Source organism: Chlorocebus sabaeus, chromosome 18 (genome assembly GCF_047675955.1).
Source record: "Chlorocebus sabaeus isolate Y175 chromosome 18, mChlSab1.0.hap1, whole genome shotgun sequence".
Lineage (NCBI taxonomy): Eukaryota > Metazoa > Chordata > Mammalia > Primates > Cercopithecidae > Chlorocebus > Chlorocebus sabaeus.
In genome coordinates, this window is record NC_132921.1 from 36,188,946 (window position 1) to 36,216,857 (window position 27,912).

The window sequence follows — 27,912 nt, forward strand, 5'->3', positions numbered from 1 at the left end:
CACGTTTTTATGTGCCAGAAAGCAAACAAATACAGTAATTATTATAATAATGGGGCCCTCTAAATGTTGGAGTTTTTCTTTAATTGGTTAAAAAGCCTACCTGTGACCTGGCAGAGAAATACGGAAACTCTTCATGGATAGCACAGGGGCCACTTCTGCCTTATGAACTAACACAAATCCCGAATTCTTGGTGGTAGCCTTATCATGAGATTTTACTGTGCATTCCTTGATCTTACCAGTTCAAAGAAGAAACTACTAAATGCCAAGGTCTAGAGGGTATTGGAGTCTGGGCACTTCCCCCATCGAAGTTCTTGTGCTGAGGTTTGAGTTTCGGTCAGGTTCCCGGCTGAATCCCTGATCTGACTCTAGAACCTCCCGGAGTGCCTGCTGGAGCCTGGGAAGGGGCACCCTAGAATCTTCCAACCGGCCTCAGTGGCGAGCGCTGCGGGCACGCGACTCCCAGCGCTTGGAGCCTCTGCGGTGTCAGGATGCCAGGACTGTCGCCTGGCCGGGTTGGGGGTGGGGACGGTATTTCAGGCTAAGAATTTCTGAAGAGGCACGACGTTCGCATTGCGTTTCCGTGATTATTCTCCCTGACTTGCATTCTGAAGCACGAATCTTTCCGGATGTAGTAACTGACTTCCTAAAGCTTTGGGGGGACTGTGGTCCCCGAAGGCTGCCGCTGCCTGACCTAAGATTTACGAGTGGTTTCGAGGATGAGACAAGGTCCCAGTGTCTCGGTGACAACAGGGTCTTTGACGAACGGCCGCCGAGTTACGGCTGGGGAGGGGGAAGAGGCCCGTGGCGGGGTCGGGCAGCCCCTGAATTTCTTCTGCAGGAGTTGGGCGCCGGGGCGCGGGCAGGCAGCCCCGCAGGCCATCAGCATGCAGGAGCGGCGAGCGCCGTCCTTGAAGGGCTGCCCGGCTGACCTTGCTCCGCTTTCTCCGGAGAAGTCGCTAGAAGAGCGCGAGGACGCGGCCACGGCGGTGACTCAGTGCCCTGCGCGCCGCACGCAAATGCTCCCTTCCATCAAGTCCAGCTCCGCAGCGGCTGTTTCCTCTTCCTGCCCTCTTTTTTTTTTTTTTTTTTTTTTGAGACGGAGTCTCGCTCTGTCGCCCAGGCTGGAGTGCAGTGGCGCGATCCCGGCTCACGGCAACCTCCGCCTCCCGGTTAAAGCGATTCTTCTGCCTCAGCCTCCGTAGTAGCTGGGACTACAGGCGCGTGCCACCACGCCCGGCTAATTTTGTTTTTTGTGTTTTTAGTAGAGACGGGGTTTCGCCATTTGGCCAGGCTGGTCTCGAACTCCTGAGCTTGTGATCCGCCCGCCTCGGCCTCCCAAAGTGCTGGGATTACAGGAGTGAGCCACCGCGCCCAGCCCCTGGCCTCTTTTTAATTCCAAGATTCAAACCCGGCGTTTTCCGCTCCGCCCCTCCCCCTCCCCACGGCCCGCCTATCATTAGCCAGACTGCACGGGTGTTTTGTACCCTCCCTCCCGCGTCCCTATCGGCAGAACCGAAGGCCAACCTTCGCGATCCCTCGCTGCGGGCCCGGGGATCAGACGTGGCCTGCCCCCGGCAAGGCACCGCGCGCTGGGCAACCGCGATCCGGAGCCGGACTGGAGGGGGCGGTGCGCGGTGCGCTAGGGCGCACAGGGGACGGAGCCCGGGCCCCGCTCCCCATTGGCCGCCACCTCGGCGGGAGGGGCCTCCTCCGGCTCGTGGCACCTGGCGTCGCCCCTCCGCGGGGAAATCGGTGGCTGCCGGGCATGGGCGCCTGGAGGTAAAGGTACCCGGGGGTGGGGAAGGCCCCGGGCCGCGGCAGAGCTCCCTGCCACTGGCCCTGTTCTGCTTGCCGCCCCAACGCCTGCGAAGGTTGGATGCCCCCAGGTCCGGCCGCGCCAGCCAGAAACTTTGCCCCGCGAAGTCCCCCGCTTGCCTGACCTCACCGTGAGGCGCCACGTCGGCCGCGCGCCCTCCGGGGCCCCGGAACCCCGCGAGTCATTGCCTGGCCGCCCCGTACCCCGCGCCCGCGGCGCCCGGTCGCCAGGATGCGCTACGCGGACCCCTCGGCCAACCGGGATTTGTTGGGGAACCGAACTTTGCTCTTCATCTTCATCTGCGCCTTCGCCTTGGTGACCTTGCTGCAACAGATCCTGTATGGCAGGAACTACATTAAGAGGTAAGAAAGTCCACGAGAGGGCGGGATGCACGGAGCCAGGCGGCGAGCCCCCGGGTGCCAGTGGCAGCGGCAGCTTCCGTCACAGCGCCCCGGGGTGAGTGACCGTGGGGTCCGCTCCTAGCCCCGAGCATGGCCGCTTAAGCTTGGGTCACCGCGCTTCCAAGAGCATCCTTGCTCCCAGCTCCCTGCCCAGCGCTAGCTGGAGGGCCCAGACAACTTTGTTCCACTATGAAAAATGAAGGACAGGATAGAATTCCAGGCAACCAGGCTGACGATAAATCCATTGAATACCGGAGAGACCGCATGGATCAGAGCGGTGTCCTCCAAACCCACAGTTCTGTGGCCATTTGTTTGGACTCCGGGGTCGGAGGGCTCAAAATTGTATAGATTATTTATTTATTTATTTATTTATTACCTCGCGAGTCCTGAACTTTCGTAAGGACCCTTGGGGAAAAAAAAGCATTTTCCCCTCCAGGAGCTTCGGGTTAGGTGGGGGTGGTAGTGGGCTGTGGCGATGCGACAGGGATAGTGATAATGAAGTCTTATAATCCCATAGCCACTGGATCTGTGAAACTCAACAACGTGATTCCTTCTGAAACAGATGGCTTTTTTTTTTTTTTTCTCATCCTCAGCGCAAAAGGTCAGAGCTGCAGTAGAAGTTAACCCCTCGTTGGGCTCTCCCCCTACTCCACCCCAATCCACAGTTAAACTCCAAGAGAAAGAGCAGCAGGAGGTGTTACTCAGAAATTCAATTCGGGCACAGCCTCAGTCTCTCTGTTTGCAGAAGATACACTGAAATGCCAGCCACTTCTTTCTGCCGGCTCTTCTGGCTTAAGGGAAACACTTGGGGTTTCTCTGCCTGGTTTGGGGGATTAGGGGAGGTTCCTGCTCTAGGATACACCCATATCAGAGCCTCTCTTGGAAAGAGCCCTCTCTCCCAGCGGCTGGGGTGTTTTTTTCTTTGCTGCTAGTGCCTCCCTACTCACACCGCTCATCCCCCAGGTTGATAGGAAAATAAATGTCTCTCTAGCTAAGTAAGCATCCCACCTTCTTCTCTAAACTTCCCCATGACAAAACAGCCCTCTTCTCATCCTTTGGGTTCTACATCAGGTATGGGTGCTCCCAATCTGGGATGCCCACGAGGATGGGAGGGTGAGGATCGCTGCTGGGTGTGGCTCTACAGTGGAAAAGCTGAGCACTTAGGCTGTTTCCCCTCCTTGTAACTCCCCCCAGAGCTGGGGAGTAATGAGGCACCTTGTTCTGAATATTTGTTTACAGCCAGTCGCTGCTCCGAACCTTCCCAGGGAGCATTCCCTGGTTGGTGGCAGCTCCTGAGTGCTGTCTGGCACTGGTGGCTTTAAAGGCCATCTTCGGAGCCTCCTGGCTTCTTGGATCTGATTGGGCCTGCCTCTTCTTTCAGTTACTGCTGCCCCTGAGATGATCCTATGCAAGGACAACTGGGTCCCCCACGGCTTGCTGCAGCCCTGCAGGCCGATTGCCTGCTGCCATCTTGGCCCTTGCTCTTCAGCAGGGCAGCTCTGGATTCCTGCCCCCTGCCAGCACCTCCCCAAAGTTGCTGGGGCTGCTGGGATTCCTTCTGCCCTGTCAACGGGGGGAAAGTATAACCGCCTATGGCAATGCCAACCAAATTACTACCTGCTTGCTCTGGCAAGTCCTCCCTGGTCTTGGGTGGGTGGGCTAGCTGCCAGGAGTTCAGCAGGCACACAAGGTGCTTCCCTTCCTCCCTCACAGAGACCCTGACTCCCTAAATTGCATAGATGCTATCTTGCAGGCCTCATTCTAGAGACTCAACCCAATCAACCAAGCAAAACCTGTATAGGCCTGATCCTGGAAGCGTGCCTGTAGATAAGGGTCTGTAAAGAAGGAGATGATGTGGTCTTGGTGCTCAGAGGACTCGAAGTCTATTTGGGGCAACAAAATAGCCACAAATGAAATAGAAAGTGAATGTTAAACTGTCTGAGAAGAGAGGCACTGATAGGCTGGAGAAGTTAGGCAAGACTGTGCCCAGAGGAAGTTGAACTTGAGTGGGCCTTGAAGGAAGGGTAAGATTTGAGGGTGGGGGCAGGGGGCATGCACATCCAAAAAGTGGGCAGGAGCAAAGATGCAGAGATGCAAGTGTGTTACAATTTCCTCCCGTCTCTCCCACACCTGGCCCTACCTACACTGCAGCACTTGCCTTAATCATTGATTAGTCCTGATCTTGAATTGGGTGTGGCTGCCACATCAGTGTCACCCCTAGCACCTGCTCACCTATCTTGTTTCCTCCATATATAATGATTGTAATAAACTGGCCTGATGTGATTATCAGCAGCCTGTCTCCTGTCTACAAACACTTAACCAGTGTTCTTCAAGCAGAGGATCTGGGAGGGCCTGAATCAGAACCAACTGGAGGACCACTGAAATGCAGACTCCTGAGCCCCTGAATCTGACTGTCTGGGGGAGGGATCTACTAACCTGCCTTTGTAGCAAGCTCCCCAGGCAATCTGCAAGCTGCAACAAGCTCCTCCTGCTGCTCTAGACCAGTGGTTCTCAATCCCCTATTCTCCACAGCAATGTTTGGAGACTTCTGTGGTGTTCACACTGGGGAGAGGAGAGTGCTGCTGCATGCACTGGGATGAGACCAAAGATGTTGTAGAGATCCTATAAGGCATAGTTTGCCCCCCACAACAAAGAATTTTCCAGCCCCAAACCTCAGTAGTAGCTGAGGTTGAGAAACTCTGCTCCAGACTGAAAGCTCCATGAGGTGGGGATTTGCTCTTTTTTTTTGTTTTTGTTTTTGAGACGGAGTTTCTCTGTGTCGCCCAGGCTGGAGTGCAGTGATTTCGGCTTACTGCAAGCTCCGCCTCCCTGGTTCACGCCATTCTCCTGCCTCAGTCTTGCCAGTAGCTGGGACTACAGGCACCCGCCACCACGCCCGGCTAATTTATTTGTATTTTTTTAGTAGAGACAGGGTTTCATCTTGTTAGCCACGATGGTCTGGATTTCCTGACCTCGTGATCCACCTGCCTTGGTCTCCCAAAGTGCTGTGATTATAGGCGTGAGCCACTGCGCCCAGCCAATTTGCTCTGTTTTGTTCCCAGCTGCACTGTGAACACCAAATGTGTCCAGCACGTAAGAAGTTCTCAATAAATATTGGATAATGAATAAATAATTGAAGGTAGGACTATGTGTGTGTACACAGGGATTGTAACTGGAAGAGACACAATGAACAAATGGATACAACTGATGTGAGGGAAGGAAGGGACGAAGGGGGCAGATGTAACAGTGGGTCACTAGCCTCAGCAAAGTGTTTTGAAGATTGAGAAGAACAATTTGCATTTGGTTCATTGGGCCATTGGGAGCAGTGTTTGGCCCTCGAGTAGGGTAATGGCAGGATAAAAGTCCCAAGGAAGGACATTAGCTGGGCCTTCTACAGGAAGAGTTAAAGAGGTGGAAAGGCTGGGAGGTGGAGGTACTGTCATAGCCCAGTGAAAGGGAGAAGAACTTGTTGCAGGGAGCAGGTCCACTTCAGAGGCAGGGGATTCCTGAAGGCTGCCATTGTTTGCTTCTGTGCTGAGCTGGTGCAATGCCACCTCACAAAGAGTTCAGGGATACAGCAATGGCAGGCTCTTCCAGGGAGAATTCAGTAACAGCCCACAGCAAATGACAGCGGGGCTGTGAGTCAATGTGTGCTTACTTCTTTGGACCCTGGGTGCTCCCTGTGCTCTGCAACGGAAGCTTTTGGGAGGACCCTACTGAGAGTAGTCAGAACTCTGGGGGTCCATTTGCAGCACCTACCTTGGTCAGGAAGGGAGAAGGCGGGGCAGTGCAGGGGGCTTAGTGGGCTCAGTGTCTCTAATGGAGAAAACATGCACTATGTGAATGAGGAGAAAAAGACAAGAAACAAAGTTGTGAACATTCCCCTTGATGCTCTTGGGTTCTCCATGTCTGTTTTTGATTGATTGAACAAATACTTCATGCAGATTTACTCTTTAAGTGCTGAGGATACAATGGTGTGCAAGTCAGGCACAGTCCTGGGTCTCCAAGGAGCCCATGGCATTGGGAAGACAGAAAGGCACGCAACTGATACATGAGCCATGCCTAGAGGAATGGACGAGGGACTCTAAAAACAAGGAAGAGGGAGCCAGAGCAAATCACTGTGTTTCAAGGTACATGGAGGCATTTGAAGGGGTCTTCAAGAAAGGGGAGTGATCCACAGGCACAGGCAGAGGTGAAAGGAAGGGGAATGAAATCGAGTTTGAGCAAGGATTGACAAGGGCTGGCAAGAGTTGAGTGAATCTGCATGACTCAGGGGTTAGAGCTATATTGCTGGGGGCAGAGTGAGGCAGGCAAGGGCCCAATTCCTAAGAAGAAAGTAGGGACCCTCTGAGGAGGGCGTGTCTCAGGGAGGGAGCGGGGAGGGTGACAGCTGTGGGTCTGGATCCTCGTGCGTGGAGCTACCCAGAACTGCGCAGGGAAGAGACTAGTAATGTAGATTTGGAGTCACCAACCACTGACATCAGTGTTTTTCAAACTTTTATGATTGGAAAGCACAGTATGGTATATGTTATAGCCGGGGACCTTGAACACAGCTATGTACACATTCAACTGAAACATTTTGCGAAACAATACTTGGCCTTATTATGAGAAATGCACCCTAATGTTTTCTATTTTACTTCATTTAAAAAATCCATTCGCCATGTGCGGTGGCTCATGCCTGTAATCCCAGCACTTTGAGAGGACTAGGCGGGTGGATCACGAGGTCAGGAGTTTGAGGCCAGCCTGACCAACATGGTGAAACCCTTTCTCTACTAAAAATACAAAAATTAGCTGGGTGTGGTGGCACGCACCTGTAATCCCAGCTACTCAGGAGGTGAGGCACAAGAATCACTTGAAACTGGGAGGTGGAGGTTGCATTGAGCCGAGATGGCACCATTGCACTCCAGCCTGGGCAACAGAGCGAGACTCCGTCTCAAAAAAATAAATAAATAAAATAAAATAAAATAAAATAAATCCATTCTATTTCGTTAAAAAATACAATGGAATATTGGCCTTAAAAAGAAAGGAAGTTCTGAAATGTGCTACAACATGAATGAACCTTGAAGACCTTGTGTTAAGTGAAATAAACCAGGCACAAAAGGACAAATACTCTATGATTCCAATTATATGAGAGACCTAGAGTAGTCAAATTCATAAAGACAGAAAGTAGAATGGTGGTTCCTGGGGTCTGGGTGTGGAATGGGGAGTCATCTTTTAATGGGTATGGAGTTTCAGTTTGGAAAGATTAGAAAGTATTGGAGATGGATGGTGGTGATGGTAGCACAGCAAGATGAATGTACTTAATTACATTCAACTGTAGACTTAAAAATGGTTAAAATGGTAAATTTTGTTATTGTGTATTTTATAATCCATTGGGTTGAAACCCTTAATTAGAAAAACACTGGTGTGAGCACTGGGATTGAATGAGTCACCAAAGACAGAGCAGAGTGGAAAATGACAATGGGTCTGGGTGCAAAGGAGAGCTTTGAAGGATGTCTCCACCTATAAGGGGTCGAGAGAGGACAGCTGGCTCTGGAAACCAAGGCTGGAGAGAGGTGGAAGGGAATGAGGAGAGGGAGGTGTTAAGGATACCATGGGATGAGGGCGTCAGAGTGAGAGTGGCCAGCTGTGGCATGCCAGGAAGAGGGCTCGGGTGGGATAGGATTGAGGTGTCCGCTGGGTTGGCAGTAGAGGCAAAGACAGTTTGGGAGAGAAGAGTGGGGACAGGATCCTGTTTCAGTGGGCAGGGAGTGAGTGGGGAAAGAGAATGTAGAGACAGGGAGTGCAGATTACCCTTTCTAGGTGTCAATGCTGAGAACAGAAAGCGTTAAAAGAAAGATTTTCCACAATGAGGGGCATGGAAATTGTCCTTTCTTCTTTTAAGTACCCCCTGACCCCAATCCCCTTTGTTAATGCTGAAATCTTCATATAAGCTCACAGCCCTAGAGTATTATGACTTCGGGTGTTTTTAACAAAGGGACAGTAAAGGGCAATGTTTATTTAAAAGTAGAAAGAAAGGACATGGTAGATTTTAATAATCTGGTCTCAGTCCATCTTTTAAACTTAATCTCAGGAAAACCAGATAACCATGGGCCTTGAATGTCTTCCCGTGTCTTTCAGTGGAGTTTTATAATTCTCCATAAAGAGTTTGAATGTTTTCTGTTAGATTTATGTCTTACTTTGTTTGGGCTTCTATAGCAAATTACCATAGATTGGGTAGCTTAAGCAGCAAATGTTTGTTTCTCACTGTTCAAGAGGCTGAAAGTTCAAGATCAAGGTGCTAGCATGGTTGGGTTCTGGTGAGGGCCCTCCCGCAGCTTGCAGACTTCTTGTTTCCTCATGTGGGGATGAAAGAGAGGGAGCTAAGTCTCTGGCCTTGTCTTAGGTGGGCACCAATCCCATTCGTGACTGCTCCACTCTCTGACCTAATCATCACCCCAAAACTCCACCTCCAAATACCATTGCCTTGGGATTTGATTTCAACATAGGAATTTTGGGGGGACACAAACAATTATTTAGTCCATAACAATTCATATCTAGCTACATAGTTTTTAACTATTTAAAAACTATATAAAATGTTTACTATTGTACAGATTATCTTTAAAAATGTTATATTTTCTAACCGTTTATAGCTGGTATATAGAAATAAATTTGATTTTTTGTGTATTAATTTTATAATCAGCAACTTTGATTATGCACATACTAATAATAGTTTGTCTGTAGATTATCTGGGGATTTCTATGTAGACATTTTTCTCTCTTTCATTACTACCACTATACCTTAATATATAGTTCTTGTTTTACTGTAGTGGCTAGGACCTTCGACATAATATTCAATAAAAGTGTCATAGTGAACATCCTCGTCTTAGTCCTCACCGTTTTCTTCTTTCTTTTTTTGACAGCTTTATTGAAATAAAATTTCCCCACTTAAAGTGTACAGTTAAATGGCTTTTAATATATTCATATATTCATATAATATATTCAGTTGCACATCTACCACCACAGTCAATTTTAGGACGTTTTCATTACTCTACAAAAGAAATCCTGTACCCCTTACCCATCACTTCCCAGACCCCCATCCCTCCTGGTCCTAGGAATGAACAAACACACTAACCTGTTTTCTGTCTCTCTAGATTTTCCTGTTTTGAGCATTTAATATAAATGGAATCATATGCTATGTTGTCCTATGTGATTGACATCTTGCACTAAGCAGAATGTTTTCAAGGTTCATCCATGTCATATCATGTATCAGTACTTCATTTATTCTTATTGCAGAATAATATTTCATTGTATGGATAGACTAAATTCTGTTTCTCTGTTCTTCAACTCATAGACATTTGAATTGTTTTCACCATTATGTTAAGTTTTTATGTGGACATAGATTTTCATTTCTCTTGGGTTTATACCTGTGAGTAAAATATACAGTAACTCTGTGTTTGCCATTTGATGAACTGCCAGGGTCCTGTGAGGTGGCTGTATCATTTTACATTTTCTCCAGCATTGTATGAGGGTTCCAATTTCTCTACATCCTTGGCAACGCTTTTATTATCTTTTTTTGGATTATAGCCATCTCAGTGGTTTTGAGGTGATGTCTCACTGTGGTTTTGATTTTGCATTTCTCTGATGACTAATGATGTGGAGCATCTTTTTATGTGCTTATTAGCTATTTGTATATCTTCTTTGGAGAAATATCTATTTAGATTCTTTGCCTTTTTTTTTTTTTTTTTTATTAGAGCGAGTTTTGCCCAGGCTGGAGTGCAATGGCGCGATCTCAGCTCACTGCAACCTCTGCCTCCCGATTTCAAGTGATTCTTCCACCTTAGCCTCCTGAGTAGCTGGGATTACAGGCATGTACCACCATGCCTGGCTAATTTTTGTATTTTTAGTAGAGACAGGGTTTCACCATGTTGGCCAGGCTGGTCTCGAACTCCTAATCTCAGGTGATCTGCCCTTCCCGGCCTCCCAGAGTGCTGGGATTACAGGAATGAGCCACCACGCCCAGTCAGCCACCGTGCCCAGCCCTGTTGCCTATTTTTATTTTTTTTATTTATTTATAAATTATACTTTTAAGTTCTAGGGTACATGTGCACAACATGCAGGTTTGTTACATAGGTATACATGTGCCATGTTGGTTTGCTGCACCCATCAACTCATCATTTACTTTAGGTATTTCTCCTAATGCTATCCCTCCCCCAGCCCCACCAACCCCCTGACAGGTCCCGGTGTGTGATGGTCCCTGCCCTGTATCCAGGTGTTCTCACTGATCAATTCCCACCTATGAGTGAGAACATGTGGTGTTTGGTTTTCTGTCCTTGTGATAGTTTGCTTAGAATGATGGTTTCCAGCTTTATCCATGTCCCTGCAAAGGACATGAATTCATCCTTTTTTATGGCTGCATAGTATTCTATGGTGTGTATGTGTCACAATTTCTTAATCCAGTCTATCATTGATGGACATTTGGGTTGGTTCCAAGTCTTTGCTACTGTGAATAGTGCCACAATAAACATACGTGTGCATGTGTCTTTATAGTAGCATGATTTATAATCCTTTGGGTATATACCCAGTAATGGGATCGCTGGGTCAAATGATATTTCTAGTTCTAGATCCTTGAGGAATCACCAAACTGTCTTCCACAATGGTTGAACTAATTTACACTCCCACCAACAGTGTAAAAGTGTTCCTATTTCTCCACATCCTCTCCAGCATCTGTTGTTTCCTGACTTTTTAATGATCGCTGTTCTAACTGGTGTGAGATGGTATCTCATTGTGGTTTTGATCCAGATTTCTTTTTTTTGTTTGAGATGGAATCTCGCTGTGTCACCCAGGCTGGAGAGCAGTGGCATACTCTCAGCTCACTACAAGCTCCGCCTCCCAGGTTCACACCATTCTCCTGCCTCAGCCTCCCAAGTAGCTGGGACTACAGGCGCCTGCCGCCACACCTGGCTAATTTTTTGTATTTTTAGTAGAGATGGGGTTTCACCATGTTAGCCAGGATGGTCTTGATCTCCTGACCTCATGATTCGCCTGCCTTGGACTCCCAAAGTGCTGGGATTACAGGTGTGAGCCACTGCGCCTGGCCCTTGATCTGGATTTCTCTGATGACCAGTGATGATGAGCATTTTTTCATGTGCCTGTTGGCTGCATAAATGTCTTCTTTTGAGAAGTGTCTGTTCATATCCTTTGCCCACTTTTTGATGGGATTGTTTGTTTTATTCTTGTAAATTTTTTTAAGTTCTTTGTAGATTCTGGATATTAGCCCTTTGTCAGATGGTAGATTGCAAAAATTTCCTCTTGTTCTGTAGGTTGCTTGTGCACTCTGATGGTAGTTTATTTTGCCATGCAGAAGCTCTTTAGTTTAATTAGATACCATTTGTCTATTTTGGCTTTTGTTGCCATTGCTTTTGGTGTTTTAGTCATGAAGTTCTTGCCCATGCCTATGTCCTGAATAGTATTGCCTAGGTTTTCTTCTAGGGGTTGTATGGTTTTAGGCCTAACATTTAAGTCTTTAATCCATCTTGAATTAATTTTTGTATAAGGTGTAAGAAAGGGATCCAGTTTCAGTTTCCTACATATGCCTAGCCAGTTTTCCCAGCACGATTTATTAAATAGGGAATCCTTTCCCGATTTCTTGTTTTTGTCAGGTTTGTCAAAGATTAGATGGTTGTAGATGTGTGGTGTTATTTCTGAGGCCTCTGTTCTGTTCCGTTGGTTTATATATCTGTTTTGGTACCATGCTGTTTTGGTTACTGTAGCCTTGTAGTACAGTTTGAAGTCAGGTGGCATAGTGCCTCCAGCTTTGTTCTTTTGTCTTAGGATTGTCTTGGCAATGCAGGCTCTTTTTTGGTTCCATATGAACTTTAAAGTCGTTTTTTCCAATTCTGTGAAGAAAGTCTTTGGTAGCTTGATGGGGATGGCATTGAATCTATAAATTACTTCGGACAGTATGGCCATTTTCACGATATTGATTCTTCCTATCCATGAGCATAGAATGTTCTTCCATTTGTTTATGTCCTCTTTTATTTTGTTGAACAGTGGTTTGTAGTTCTCCTTGAAGAGGTCCTTCACATCCCTTGTAAGTTGGATTCCTAGGTATTTTATTCTCTTTGAAGCAATCGTGAATGGGAGTTCACTCGTGATTTGGCTCTCTGTTTGTCTGTTATTGGTGTATAAGAATGCCTGTGATTTTTGCCCATTGATTTTGTATCCTGAGACTGCTGAAGTTGCTTATCAACTTAAGGAGATTTTGGGCTAAGACGATGGTGTTTTCTAAATATACAATCATGTCATCTGCAAACCGGGACAATTTGACTTCCTCTTTTCCTAATTGAATACCCTTTATTTCTTTCTCTTGCCTAAATGCCCTGGCCAGAACTTCCAACACTATGTTGAACAGGAGTGGTGAGAGAGGGCATCCTTATCTTGTGCTGATTTTCGAAGGGAATGCTTTGCTGAGACCAGCTCGGTCAGGGAGACCTTAACCTAGCGGCACTAGAGGAATTAAAGACACACACACAGAAATATAGAGGTGTAAAGTGGGGAATCAGGGGTCTCACAGCCTTCAGAGCTGAGAGCCCCGAACAGAGATTTACCCACATATTGATTAACAGCAAACCAGTCATTAGCATTGTTTCTACTGATACTAAATTAACTAAAAGTATTCTTTATGGGAAACCAAGGGATGGGCCGAATTGACTGTAGCAGGAACATGCCCTTAAGACACAGATCGCTCATCCTAATTGTTTATGGCTTAAGAATACCTTTAAGTGGTTTTCCACCCTGGGCGAGCCAGGTGTTCCTTGCCCTCACTCCTGTGAATCCACAACCTTCCAGCTTGGGCGTTAGGGCCATTATGGACATATCACAGTGCTGCAGAGATTTTATTTATGGCCAGTTTTGGGGCCAGTTTATGGCCAGATTTTGGGAGGCTTGCTCCCAACATGTCTCCCTTCTTTGATTTGCAAAGAGGTAAAAGCAAGGGCAGCTTTGTCACAGTGAGCTACTCCTCGCAGGAGTTGGGATCCGCATCTGCAGAGTATACAAAGACAAACAACATAGATTAAAAGCACAATTGTCATTGAAATCACAGAGCTTCTAAGTGTTTTTATCCATTTAAATGGGTTACTAGCTGCTAATTTGTCTGCAGCTCCTTTAAGCACTTCAGTTTCTGGCATTAAGGTCAGGTGTGCCTGGGATGCTTTAAATATTTGTTCTTTTAATTTTGCTGTATTCTAAAACAAGTTTGTAGAGTGTCCTTCTAGATGCTTTTTTATTTTTTCCTAAATTTTTATCTTTTTAAGAGCATTTAATAGTTTCCACAAATCTTTATGTTTAGCTCCTAGAGTGGGCCATATCATTTGAGGTTGAGGTGCCACTCTACTGCCATGATTCCAGATAATAGGAACTTTTGCCATACTTCTTATCATTTTTACTATCTGACCATTTTTTTCAGATCATCTGAACATAGTGTGGCCATGGCACGCAAACTGAGAGGTGCAATTCAAGCTAAACATCCTCTTGGGGGACCAATCAATAATGATACTATAGAAATCGTGCAGCACCTCTGCCTGTTCTGCAATACAATCTTCTTAAACAAGTACGTTGATTTTTTCTAACTGGGTCCAATCCTGTTTTATAGCACTAAAGGAAGGGTATTGTTCCCCACCTGAAGTGATTTTTTTCCCAAGCTGTAATGCATACTCCTCTAAGCTGTTCTATGGCATCATCCTGCGTGACCAGTTGTGCATCTAAACCATCCCAGCTGCCAACCCCCAAAAGTTGGTCTGCAGTTATATTAATTTGAGGTTGGGCCTTGGCATTGCCAGCAGCCTGAATGGAAGCTTCATCTACCCACCAAGTTTTAAATTGTAAGAACTGAGCAGGAGTTAGACAAGCTAGAGTAAGAGTGTCCCAGTCAGTAGGTATCATTCGACTGGAAACAGTAACATTCTTTAACCATCTCATTACAAAAGGAAAACCTGGTCCATACTCATTTGTAGCTTGTTTTAATTCTTTGAGTAATTTAAAAGGAAAAGACTCAAATGTAGCTGTAATATTTCCCTCTTGATCTAGGGGGTGTATTCTAACAGGGAACTGCCAAGCCTCTAAATCACCTTCTCATCTAGCTTGCTGAATTCCTGCCTGAATAGAACTAAGAGCAGTTGCTGGAGGCGCTGCTTGAACAGTCACTGTGGCAACTACTTTTTGCCCAGTGTCCTCTGGAAAAGAAAGATCTGGGGGTCATTTTCTTCAAAATAATAATAAGGGGGTGCAGCAGGGTAGGGATGAACCTCTCCTTCCTTTGCCTCTTTAGCTTCAGCTGGCAAATAAACATGCTCTGTAACCTCTTCTGTTAACTTCGCTATACTCTTGTTCCTCTTCATCAGTTTGAAAAAGTTCCAAGGTGAAACGAACCAGACCCCAAACTTGCCCCATTGTTACCCTGACGCTTCTGAGCTACCCTTCTTACTCACCACGGGGATTGCTTTAAGAGTACTCAAGTATCCTCCAGCTAGTTTTCTGTTCCAACAGTTGCTCCAGTGACCCTTCGACCTGGATTCGAGCCCCACATTGGGTGCTACTTGCTGAGACCAGCTCGGTTGGGGTGACCCTAACCCAGTGGCACTAGAGGAATTAAAGACACACAGAAATATAGAGGTGTGAAGTGGGGAATCAGGGGTCTCACAGCCTTCAGAGCTGAGAGCCCCGAACAGAGATTTACCCACATATTGATTAACAGCAAACCAGTCATTAGCATTGTTTCTACTGATATTAAGTTAACTAAAAGTATCCTCTGTGGGAATCGAAGGGATGGGCCGAATTAACTGCAGCAGGAACATGCCCTTAAGACACAGATCGCTCATGCTAATTATTTGTGGCTTAAGAATGCTTTTAAGCAGTTTTCCACCCTGGGCGGGCCAGGTGTTCCTTGCCCTCATTCCTGTAAACCCACAGCCTTCCAGCTTGGGCTTTAGGGCCAATATGGGCATATCACAGTGCTGCAGAGATTTTATTTATGGCCAGTTTTGGGGCCAGTTTATGACCATATTTTGGGAGGCTTGCCCCCAACAATGCTTCCAGTTTTTGCCCATTCAGTATGATGTTGGCTGTGGGTTTGTCATAAATAGCTCTTATTATTTTGAGATACGTTCCATCAATACCTGGTTTATTGAGAATTTTTAGCATGAAAAGCTATTGAATTTTGTCAAAGGCCTTTTCTGCATCTATTGAGATAATCATATGGGATTTGTCTTTGGTTCTGTTTATGTGATGGATTATGTTTATTGATTTACATATGTTGAACCAGCCTTGCATCCCAGGGATGATGCCCACTTGATCACGGTGGATAAGCTTTTTGATGTGCTGCTGGATTCGGTTTGCCAGTATTTTATTGAGGATTTTTGCATCGATGTTCATCAGGGATATTGGTCTAAAATTCTCTTTTTTTGTTGTGTCTCTGCCAGGCTTGTCTCTATCAGGATGATGCTGGCCTCATAAAATGAGTTAGGGAGGATTCCCTCTTTTTCTATTGATTGGAGTAGTTTCAGAAGGAATGGTACCAGCTCCCCCTTCTACCTCTGGAAGAATTTGGCTGTGAATCTGTCTGGTCCTGGACTTTTTTTGGTTGGTAGGCTATTAATTATTTCCTCAATTTCAGGGCCTGTTATTGGTCTATTCAGAGATTCAGCTTCTTCCTGGTTTAGTCTTGGGAGGGTGTATGTGTCCAGGAATTTTTTCATTTCTTCTAGATTTTCTAGTTTATTTGTGTAGAGGTATTTATAGTATTGTCTGATGGTAGTTTGTATTTCTGTGGGATTGGTGATGATATCCCCTTTATCATTTTTTGTAGCATCTATTTGATTCTTCTCTCTTTTTTTCTTTATTAGTCTTGCTAGCTGTCTATCAATTTTGTTGATCTTTTCAAAAAACCAGCTCCTGGATTCATTGATTTTTTGAAGGGTTTTTTATGTCTCTGTCTCCTTCAGTTCTGCTCTGATCTTAGTTATTTTTTGCCTTCTGCTAGCTTTTGAATGTGTTTGCTCTTACTTCTCTAGTTCTTTTAATTGTGATGTTAGGGTGTCGATTTTATATCTTTCCTGCTTTCTCTTGTAGGTATTTAGTGCTATAAATTTCCTTCTACACTTTGCTTTAAATGTGTCCCAGAGATTCTGTTACATTGTGTCTTTGTTCTCATTGGTTTCAAAGAACATCTTTATTTCTGCCTTCATTTCATTATTTACCCAGTTGTAATTCAGGTGCAGATTGTTCAGTTTCCATGTAGTTGTGCAGTTTTGGGTGAGTTTCTTAATCCAGAGTTCTAATTTGATTGCACTGTGGTCTGAGATACCGTTGTGATTTCTGTTCTTTTACATTTGCTGAGGAGCACTTTACTTTCAACTATGTGGTCAATTTTAGAATAAGTGCAATGTGGTGCTGAGAAAAATGTATATTCTGTTGATTTGGGGTGGAGAGTTCTGTGGATGTCTATTAGGTCTGCTTGGTGCAGAGCTGAGTTCAATTCCTGGATATCCTTGTTAACCTTCTGTCTTGTTGATTTGTCTAATATTGACAGTGGGGTGTTAAAGTCTCCCATTATTATTGTGTGGGAGTCTAAGTCTCTTTGTAGGTCTCTAAGGACTTGCTTTATGAATCTGGGTGCTCCTGTATTGGGTTCATATATATTTAGGATAGTTAGCTCTTCTTGTTGAATTGGTCCCTTTACCATTATGTAATGGCCTTCTTTGTCTCTTTTGATCTTTGATGGTTTAAAGTCTGTTTTATCAGAAACTAGGATTGCAACCCCTGCCTTTTTTTTTTTTTCTTTCTATTTGCTTGGTAGATCTTCCTTCATCCCTTTATTTTGAGCCTATGTGTGTTTCTGCATGTGAGATGGGTCTCCTGAATACAGCACACTGATGGGTCTTGACTCTATCCAATTTGCCAGTCTATGTCTTTTAATTGGCGCATTTAGTCCATTTACATTTAAAGTTAATATTGTTATGTGTGAATGTGATCCTGTCATTATGATGTTAGGTGGTTATTTTGCCTGTTAATTGATGCAGTTTCTTCCTAGCATCAGTGGTCTTTACAATTTGGCATGTTTTTGCAGTGACTGGTACCAGTTGTTCTTTCCATGTTCAGTGCTTCCTTCAGGAGCTCTTGTAAGGCAGGCCTGGTGGTGACAAAATCTCTCAGCATTTGCTTGTCTGCAAAGGATTTTATTTCTCCTTCACTTATGAAGCTTAGTTTGGCTGGATATGAAATTCTGGATTGAAAATTCTTTTCTTTAAGAATGTTGAATATTGGCCCCAACTCTCTTCTGGCTTGCTTGTAGGGTTTCTACTGAGAGGTCTGCTGTTAGTCTGATGGGCTTCCCTTTGTGGGTAACCTGACCTTTCTCTCTGGCTGCCCTTCACCTTTTTCCCTTCATTTCAACCTTGGTGAATCTGACAATTATGTGTCTTGGGGTTGCTCTTCTCGAGGAGTATCTCTTTGGTGTTCTCCGTATTTCCTGAATTTGAATGTTGGCCTGCCTTGCTAGGTTGGGGAAGTTCTCCTGGATAATATACTGCAGAGTATTTTCCAGCTTGGTTCCATTCTCCCCCTCACTTTCAGGTACACCAATCAGACGTAGATTTGGTCTTTTCACATAGTCCCATATTTCTTGGAGGCTTTGTTCATTTCTTTTTACTCGTTTTTCTCTAAACTTGTCTTCTCACTTTATTTCATTAATTTGATCTTCAATCACTGATACCTTTTCTTCCACTTGATCGAATTGACTATTGAAGTTTGTGCATGTGTCACGAAGTTCTCGTACCATGGTTTTCAGCTCCATCAGGTCATTTAAGATCTCTCTACACTGTTTATTCTAGTTAGCCATTTGTCTAATCTTTTTTCAAGGTTTTAGCTTCCTTGCGATGGGTTAGAACATGCTCCTTTAGCTTGGAGAAGTTTGTTATTACCAACCTTCTGAAGCCTACTTCTGTCAACTTATCGAAGTCATTCTCCGTCCAGCTTTGTTCCGTTGCTGGCAAGGAGCTATGATCCTTTGGAGGAGAAGAGGCGCTCTGGTTTTTAGAATTTTCAGCTTTTCTGCTCTGGCTTCTCTCCATCTTTGTGGTTTTATCTACCTTTGGTCTTTGATGTTGGTGACCTACAGATGGGTGAAGATGTCCCTTTTGTTGATGTTGATGCTATTCCTATCTGTTTGTTAGTTTTCCTTCTCACGGGTCCCTCAGCTGCAGGTCTATTGGAGTTTGCTGGAGGTCCACTCCAGACACTGTTTGCCTGGGTATCACCAGCAGAAGCTGCAGAACAGCAAATATTGCTGCCTGATCCTTTCTCTGGAAGCTTCATCCCAGAGGGGCACCTGCCTGTATGAGGGGTCTGTCGGCGCATACTGGTAGGTGTCTCCCAGTCAGGCTACATGGGAGTCAGGGACCTGCTTGAGGAGGCTGTCTGTCCGTTCTCAGAGATCAAAGACCATGCTGGGAGAACCACTGCTCTCTTCAGAGTTGTCAAACAGGAACGTTTAAGTCTGCAGAAGTTTCTGCTGCCTTTTTTTCAGCTATGCCCTGCCCACAGAGGTCCCTTTGCCTATTTTTAAAGTGGATTATTTTACTTTTTCTTATTGAATTGTAAGAGTTCTTTATTTATTTCAAGTATAAGTCACTTATCAGGTACGTGATTTGCAAAACATGTCTTTTTACTTTTTTGGTGGTCCTTTGAAGCACAAAAGTTTTACATTTTGATGAAGTCCAATTTTTCTTTTTGTTGTTATTGTTGATTACTTGTGCTTTAGGTGTCATATCTAAGGAGCCATTGCCTAATCCAACATCACAAATATTTACACTTAAACTTTTTTCTAAGTGTTATATAGTTTTAGCTCTGCCATTGAGATCTTTGACCCATTTTTAGTTAATTTTTGCATATGCTATGATTAATCCTAATTGTAATGGGAATGTTAAAAAAGTGTCATCATTGAATATGTTTGCTTATTTTTTTAAGATATCTTCTAATAGGTAAAGTTCCATACATTTGTAGAATGTGTTAAAAGTTTTGGTTTTTTTATTTTGAAAATTTTATTTATTTATTTATTTATTTATTTATTTATTTTTGACATGGAGTCTTGCTCTGGCGCCCAGGCTGGAGTGCAGTGGCTCGATCTCAGCTCACTGCAACCTCCGCCTCCTGGATTCAAGCAATTCTCGTGCCTCAGCCTCCCAAGAAGCTGGGATTACAGGCATGCACCACCGTGCCCAGCTACTTTTTGTGTTTTTAGTAGAAATGGCATTTCATGATGTTGCTCAGGCTGGTCTGGAACTCCTGATCTCAGATGATTCATCTTCCTTAGCCTCCCATAGTGCTGGGATTACAGGTGTGAACCACTGCATCCAACCAAAAATTGTATTTAGATATAAATTTTATAAGTAATTTTTCTACATCTGTTGAATGGTGTGTAGTTTTTCCCCTTTAATCTTTTGATGTGGTAAGTTACACTAATAGATGTTCAAGTTATAATTTTAGGGATAAACTCAGCTTGTTTATGGTCTATTATTTCTTTTATATGATGTGAGATTTTGTTTGCTGTTATTTTTATTCAGGATGATCTGTTCCTTTTCTTGAATGCTATTGGCATGTAATTTTCTCTTATCGTACTATCTGCCTGGTTTTAAAATCAGTCTTGCAAATGAGTTAAGAATGTTAATACTTAATTCTGTGTAATGACTTATGCACGCTTTTGAGATTCATCTGTTCTTTAAATGTTTGGTAGACCTCACCTGTATAACCATCTGCACCTCATGTTTTCCATATGGGAAGACTTTACTAATCCATTAAGTCTTACTAATTAAGACTTACCAATCAAGTTACTCATCCATTTCTTTAGTGACTGTAAGAGTATTTAAGTTTTCTATTTCTTCAATTTTGGTAAATTATATTTTTCTAGAAATTAAAAAAAATCAAGTTTATTGGCAAAATTTATAATATGCTGTATTTCATCTCTGTCATATCCATCATTTTGCCCCTTTTTATTCTTAACAGCATTTGCTTGTTTCTTTTTCTATTTTTTACATTGTCTCTGTAAAATGATCAGATTTTGGTGTTGCTGATTTTCTCTTGGCTATTTGCTATCTTATTAATTTTTATGCTTTGATTTTATTCTGTCATTTTTCTAACTTCCTAAGTTGGGTGCTTATATCTCCAATTATCCATCTTTCTATTTTCTAATGTAAACTTTTGAAGTTATAAAATTTCCTCTAAATATTTCTTTTATTAAATTCCTTCAATTTGGGGATGATGATGATAACAAGAACTCAGAATGGCATTGCATTTACTATGTTCTAGATACTAGCCCAAGTGCTTTATATGTTAACATACTGAATCCATATAACACAAGTAATAGATACTGTTACCATGCTTATTTTATAGATGAGGAAACAGCTACAGTGAGGTTAAGTAATTTGTTCATGGTGATACAGCTAGTAAATACCAGAGGTATTTTCATTATCTTGAATTGCAATTATTTTCTAATTTCTATCATAATTTACTCACTCATGAAGTTAGAAGTGCTTTAAATGTCCAGAGACTTCAAGTTTTTCCTTATCTTTTTGATTTTTTTAACTCAAAGGTATTGTGATGAGAGAACGTGATATTTATCATGTTGATTCCTTTTTAAAAAAATTTGCATGTCTTTCATTCTGTCTATTGTAACTAGCACATAGTTACAGTTTTTAATACCTAGTCTCACAAATTCTGTCTTCTGCCTAGAAAGTTTAGTATATTTACATTTATTGTGATTACTAATGACTAAGGATTTATTTCTGCCATCATATTTTTTGTGTTTCGCATACCTTGCCTTTTCTCCCTTCTTTTCTTTTGCATAATTTGTGTTTTCTTGGCTTTACGAGGAGGTTCCTAGTGTGACCTGTGCCTTAGGAGGGCCCTTTGGCCATTACAAGGGAAGCATGAATCACTGAGATTGACTGAGGAATGCGTCTACTACTTCTTTTCTTGTCAGACTATTCATCCATTTAATAAGGCATTTAAAATACATTTTAATTGTTATTTTAGTGTTTTGTAGTGGGAGGATGTTGCAGATTGGCTTCCCTGGAAAGCAGACTCTGAGCCAGAGATTAGAGTGTAGGATGTTTATTGAGAAGAGCTCTTTTGATCAATATCTGAGAAAGAGAGAAGGAAATATGACTGGTCACAGGGAGAAATTGAGCAGCAATAGAGTTCCAGAGAAAGCCTCAGTGGACCCCATAGGCAGCCCTGGAGCTGGGCTGTCTCTTAAGACTTGCCCAGAGTTGGGGTGAGGGTGCCTGACCTTTATACCTGGAAGAGATATATGACCTGGAAGAGGACATAACCTTGAGTAAGTTGTCTCCGCTCACCTGCGGCAATTCTCAAAGAGGAATGAGAGCTGAGGGCTATTGGCTCATGGCACCCCCAACAGGTGGGGAGAAGTCCTTCATTCCTGATGGTGATGTGGGGGGGTATGTCACAGCACCTGCCCCAGAGGGCTTCTCAGTCGGCCATTTTGTTAGAAATAGAAGTCTTCGAATGTCTCTGTTCCCCAGACAAAAATCTCACCCCTAATTGTCAGTCTGTGCTGAAGCCCACTCTGGAAGTTGAATGCTTCTCCCCGTCAGCCAAGGATCTATTTTTTTGGGATGGAGTCTCGCTCTGTTCCTCATGCTGGAGTATAGTGGTGCGATCTCAGCTCACTGCAACCTCCACCTCCCAGGTTCAAGCAATTCTCCTGTCTTAGCTTCCTGAGTAGCTGGGATTACAGGCTTGTGCCACCACGCCCAGCTAATTTTTGTATTTTTAGTAGAGACAGGGTTTCGCTATGTTGGCTAGGCTGGTCTTGAACTCCTGACCTCAGGTGATCCACCTGCCTCAGCCTCCCAAAGTGCTGGGATTACAGGCATGAGCCACCGTGCCTGACCAGCAAAGGGTCTTTTACGCGTGTCACATCTGTCCTAACTCTGGGCCTTCACCCACGCTGCCTCCCCACCTGCTGTCCCCTCCCAGCTGTCTTTCAGTCCAAATCCTGCTTCTCTTTCTGGTCTCAGCCCACGGTGTTCTTTCTCTCCTTTGAATTCACAGCACCATGGTGTCTCTACTTAGCACATCCTGCTCAGCACTGTCCCATTGCTTTCCTATGTGATTGTGCAATGGAACTGAGGCCAGGAGTTTTGTCCTGCCTAAAGTACAGAGGACCCTCCTATGCTTTGTCTTACCTCCAGCCTTCCTCTCTCCTGCACCTTCAGAGCACAAAGCTGGGCTGCCTGCATGTGGCTGGTGCAGGCCTGAGACTTGAGGATGCGAAACTGGGTCAAGGAGAAGTACAACCTGACTTTGTGCTGCCTACATGTGTATATTCGAAGGCCCTCATCACTGAGCCAACTCTCCCCCGACCCAGGGGACAAAGCCTTCTGTTTGACTGTCCCGAGAAGCAGGCACAGCCCCAGGAGATTGGTACCACAGGGACTGGAGGATCTATCTGGAGTGTGGTTCTCGAGGGGGAGGGTGCCCTAGAAAGAAGGGATGCTGCTCTGACTGCAGCCTGGGTGTGCAGTGGGTCAGCAGAGTGACTTTCCAGTTTTACTGGTCAGAGCAAGTTTCTCTTGAGCACTTGCTGCAAAACTGAGATGAGGTGAGGCCAGCAAGTGATCCAGGGAACAAAATTTAAGGTGGCCCCTACTCTCAGGTGTCAGCATTGTACTTACATGAGCCTGAGAATGAGGACCTCTTTAAATGTTCTGTACTGGGTGCCCTGCTGGCTTTCGTCTAATCCTGGCTCTGACCTGCCATATGCCCAGCCCTGCACCAGGTGCTGGATGTGAGTTTCCTGCACCTTCCTCAGATATCCCTCAGGAGCACCGTGATACCCTCTCACTCCTGGATTCTGGTCTCTTCTTCATTGCCTCACCCTATCTTTTTTTTTTTTTTTTTTTTTTTTTTGACATTTCTATTTTCCAGTGATTTACCTCTTAGAGGATTTAATTTCTCCTTTTTGATGTATCCAGGTCATTCACTTCTTATCTAATAATTCTCTTAATTTAGCTCTTAACCATACCTATTATCCTAGGGACACCCCTCCTCCCCACAGGTGAAGGATTCATCAGGTAATAATATTAACTATTGGCCAGGAGTGTTGTCTCACACCTGTAATCCCAGCACTTTGAGAGGTTGAGGTGGGCAGATTACCTGAGGTCAGGAGTTTGAGACTAGCCTGGCCAGTGTGGTGAAATCCCATCTCTACTAAAAATACAAAAATTTGTCGGGCGTGGTGGTGCATGCCTGTAATTCCAGTTCCTCAGGAGGCTGAGGCAGGAGAATCACTTGAACCTGGGAGGTGGAGGTTGTAGTGAGCCAAGATTATGCCACTGCACTCCAGCCTGGGCAACAGAGTGAGACTCTGTCTCAAAAAAAAAAAAAAAATTAATTATTAACATTCACTAAGGGATCATGAGACAGGTTCTAACCTAAGAAGCTAATCCTAAATGAGGATTATTTCATTTAATCCTCTCCATAGTCCTATTAAATAGATAGTTTTCCTTATTTCATATTCATGCAGAGAGGGGAGGTAACATGTGTAAAGTCACACAGGTGGTAAGACCCTTGTAAGAGATGCTTTGTTCACCTCTGAATTCTCAGGTCGTAGCACAGTGCCTGACACTAATTGTTCAATGGATGGATTCATACAAAGGGAATCCTGAAACTTTATCCTAACAATCAAGAAACATGCATTAAACACCCCCTCAGCTTTGCACTGGGGGAGAGGGGATGCTACTAAAGAATTATTTGGTATGATTCATGTCCTTAAGAAACTTACAGAACACTTAAAGAGACAAACATGAAAAATTATGTAAGACAGTGTATAAATAAACTCGCAGTTTTGTGGCATAGACTATAAATCTTGTAGGTTTCAGAGGAGACAGCAATGAGGGTGGTGGGAGTAGCCCGGTGGGACCTGACAGAGGCTTTGAAGAACTGATGGGTCTCAGAGACTGGATGTGGGGGGATCTGGGGACAGGCTGAGGTGTTGAGGTAGGAGGAGCGGGTGATGGGAGCTATCAAAGATTTGAAAGTTTCTTTTTAGACACCAGTGCTCTGTGAAGCTGACTGACGGCCTGTCTGGTCTCTGTTTAGCCTCATGCAGTGTGAGTGGGTGGACAAGATGGCTTCCTGTCTTCCAGCTCTGGTGACGTGAGGCACAAGGGACTGGTCCTTCAGAAGAACTGCTCAGGCTGGGCTTTGCCGGCTCCTTCTAGGGGGCCTACAGGTCCTGCAGAGCCCCTGGACTGGGTGGGTGGAGGGAATGGAAATAAGGCAGGCAAGCCAGGATATGTGTGTGGGATGCTGCACTGTGGGTTCTGGGGGTTTAATGCCACACTGAGGGGCAGAGGGGCGGGTCCTGGGAGAATAAAATGCATCCACGCTCACTCCAGCCTGAGATCCCATCTGATTTTGTGCTGCATTTGCCGAGTCTCTGGGCAAAGGAAGGCAAAACCTCCCTCCCCTCACTCCTCCAGCTTGCCAACTCCCCATTCTTCCTCAGCAGATGAAAGGATCAATACTTCCTAAGACCACCATAGCCACACCCACAACTCCCGAAAGGAGGCAAGAATTCCCAAGTGCTTTCTCTTCCATGGTAGGCTGGGCTGTTGTCCTCCTTCTAATCCTAGTTCATTTTTGGGGGTTCTCTTTCCACCCAGCAGTGCCTGCAGAGCCAATGTCCCCACACCTATGTGCCCCTACCCCCACCCGTTCCCCTTCTGCTGGTGAGGTGCTATTCTGCAGGCCCAGTTTCAGGCCCCTCTTAGTTCAGGTTGGTTAATTGGTTCATTCATCATTCATGTGGAAAGCATCCATTGAGTGCCCTTTGTGTACTAGCCCTGCACTGTCCACTAGCCACTAGCCCCATGTGACTACTGAGCACTGGAAGTGTGGTCTGACTGGAGACATGCTGTCTGTACATATACAATACATGTTAGATTTCAAAGACATAATACAAAAAAGGGATGTGACATATCTCCTTAACTTTTTTATATTGTTTGTGTGTTGAAGTGATAATATTCAAATATATTAGGTTAAATTAAGTATGTAATTGAAATTAATTTTACCTGTTTCTTTTCACTTTCAAAAAATCTTTTTGGGAATTGTAGATTCATACACAGCTGTAACAAATAACACAGAGAGAACCTGTACCTACTTCCCCTAATTTCCTCCAAAGATAACATCTTTCAAAATAGTACAATATCATGACCAGACATGGTGGCTCATGTCTGTAATCCTAGCACTTTGGGAGCCAAGGTGGGAGATCACTTGACCCCAGGAGTTTGAGACTAGCTTGGGCAACAGAGTGATACCCTGTCTCTACAAAAAATATATATATATATCCAGGTGTGGTGGTGCATGCCTATAGTCCTGGCTACTCAGGAGGCTGACGTGGGAGGATTGCTTGGACCCAGGAAGTTGAGGCTGCAGTCAGCTATGACAGCACCACTACATTTCAGCCTGGGTAACAGAGCAAGACCCTGTCTCAAAAAATAAAATACCCCAAACAATGTAGTACAATGTCACAACCAGGAAATTCACATTGATACAATCCGTCAATTCTCACTTCACCAATTTTGTATGTACTCATTTGTAAGTCTGTGTATTTAGTTCTAAGCAATTTTATTACATGAATTTTTACTTTTTTATAATGTGGCTACCAGAAAATTTAAAATTATATATGTGACTCCTGGTATATTTCTATTGGTGCTGCTATAGACATTGGTTACTGTATTAGTCAGGGTTCTCTAGAGGCACAGAACTAATATATAAAGAGCAGTTTATTAAGGAGTATTGACTCACATGATCACAAAGCAAAGTCCCACAATAGGCCGTCTACAAGCTGAGGAGCAAGGAAGCCAGTCCAATTCCCGAAACCTCAAAAGTAGGGAAGCCAACAGAGCAGTCCTCAGTCTGTGGCCGAAGACCTGACAGCCCATGGCAAACCACTGGTGTTAAGTCCAAGAGTCCAAAAGCTGAAGAACTTGGAGTCTGATGTTCCAGGGCAGGAAGCATCCAGCACGGAGAAAGATGAAGGCCAGGAGACTCAGTAAGCCTGTTTTATTCTAGCCACATTGGCAGTTGATTAGACGGTGCCCACCCACATTAAGGGTGGGTCTGCCTCTCCCAGTCCACTGACTCAAATGTTCATCTCCTTTGGCAACACCCTCAGAGACACACTCAGGAACAATATTTTGTATCCTTCAATCTAATCAAGTTGACACTTAAAATTAACCATCACACTTAAACAAGATGGATAAAGCAGGGTACTCTCCTGGGGTAGGGCAGGGAGGGCTCAAACAGAAGAGTTTACAACTATCTTATATGCTAAGTGCCAAGTGGATGATGCAAACTCTTGTTCATTGCTGCTGGAATCAGAGAGCAGAGAGACCCCTCTGGCCAAGGACTGTGTAGGAGCCCATGCTCACCTTAGAAGGAAGGATGCTGTGCTTGAAACAGGATGGGGGCTCCAGTCCTGCCCACCTAGTTCACTCGTTCCCAACCCTGCCTCCACCATTTTCCCTCCTCTCCTCTGCAGAGGCTCAAAGGGTGTCCCAGTGTTCCACAGAGTCAATTTGGGAACCACTGGACAAGATTCAGGCTCTGAGTGGAGCCTGGAAAAGGAAGAGTAAGATTTCTGCCCAAAGGACTAGAGAGGCAACCCCAGGTGTACTATCAGGGTTGCTGTACCAAGGACCACACACTGGAGGGCTGAAACCACAGAGAGTTACTGTCCCACAGTTCTGGAGGCTGGAAGTCTGATATCAAGATATCAGCAGCGGTTCCTTCCAAGGCTGCGAGGAAGAATCTATTCTTTGCCTCTTCCCTGCTTCTGGTGGTTTGCAGGTAATCTTCAGTGCTCCTTGACTTGTAGATCTCTGCCTTCATCTTCACCTAGCGGTCTCCTTTGTGGTCTCTATGTCCAAATTTCCCCTTTTCAAAAGGACACCAGTCATATTGGATTAGGGCCAACCCTACTCCGGTATGACATCATCTTGCTGAACTAATTGCATCTGTGAGGACCCCGTTTCCAGCTAAGGTCGAAATCACCGGTGCTGGGGTCGGATGTGGGTAGGACTTCAGCTATGAATTCTGGGGGGACACAATCCAACCCATAACAAGGAAACTTGTAGAAGCAAACAGCCAGGTGCAGGAATGAAATGGTTGGTTAGGTTCAGCAGGACTGGGTTCCATAGGCTTGGGAGAGAGTATAGGCGCTAACCTCGGAGGCTTGCACACACACAGGTGCACACACACATGCATGCACACATGTGCACACACACGGGGAATCCAGGCATGTCATACGATGAATAACACATTATTTGTGGGAGCTCTTGACAGACAGAGTGGTTGGGATGAATGCTTGGTTGAGCGTTTGAGGGGACCGTCACCCACCATGTCCACATCTCTCCTTGGACCCCCAAGGAGAAGGGAGGGGTCTGCAGTGTACTCATTGTGGCGTGCGTTTAGGGCCTGAATGCAGAGGAGAGCTGCAAGACTGGTGCACACTCCTTCCCCCCGCCTGTTCACCTCTTGTAGGAGCCCTTCCTTTAAATGAAATATCTGACAAAGAGCAGTTGGAAGGGGCATGACATTGTTGGATGGCCCCAGGTGCCCGCTTGTGTTGGTC

At 44.9% G+C, this 27,912-nt stretch overlaps 1 protein-coding gene across 6 annotated transcripts in view; it reads left to right on the top strand.

Annotated features, from left to right (window-relative positions):
* Positions 1–1,248: 1,248 nt before the first annotated feature.
* ST8SIA5 (ST8 alpha-N-acetyl-neuraminide alpha-2,8-sialyltransferase 5) overlaps positions 1,249–27,912 on the top strand; it is a 90,172-nt gene continuing 63,508 nt past the window's right edge. For 3 of the 6 annotated variants that reach the window (XM_073006340.1, XM_073006341.1, XM_073006342.1), the window contains exons 1-2: positions 1,249–2,178; positions 13,666–13,809. In XM_073006340.1, the coding sequence (XP_072862441.1) occupies positions 2,048–2,178; positions 13,666–13,809 (275 nt within the window). In that variant the 5' untranslated portion in view covers positions 1,249–2,047. The remainder of the gene's footprint in view (positions 2,179–13,665; positions 13,810–27,912) is intronic. The other 3 variants (XM_007974132.3, XM_007974134.3, XM_007974135.3) reach the window with 1 other exon arrangement.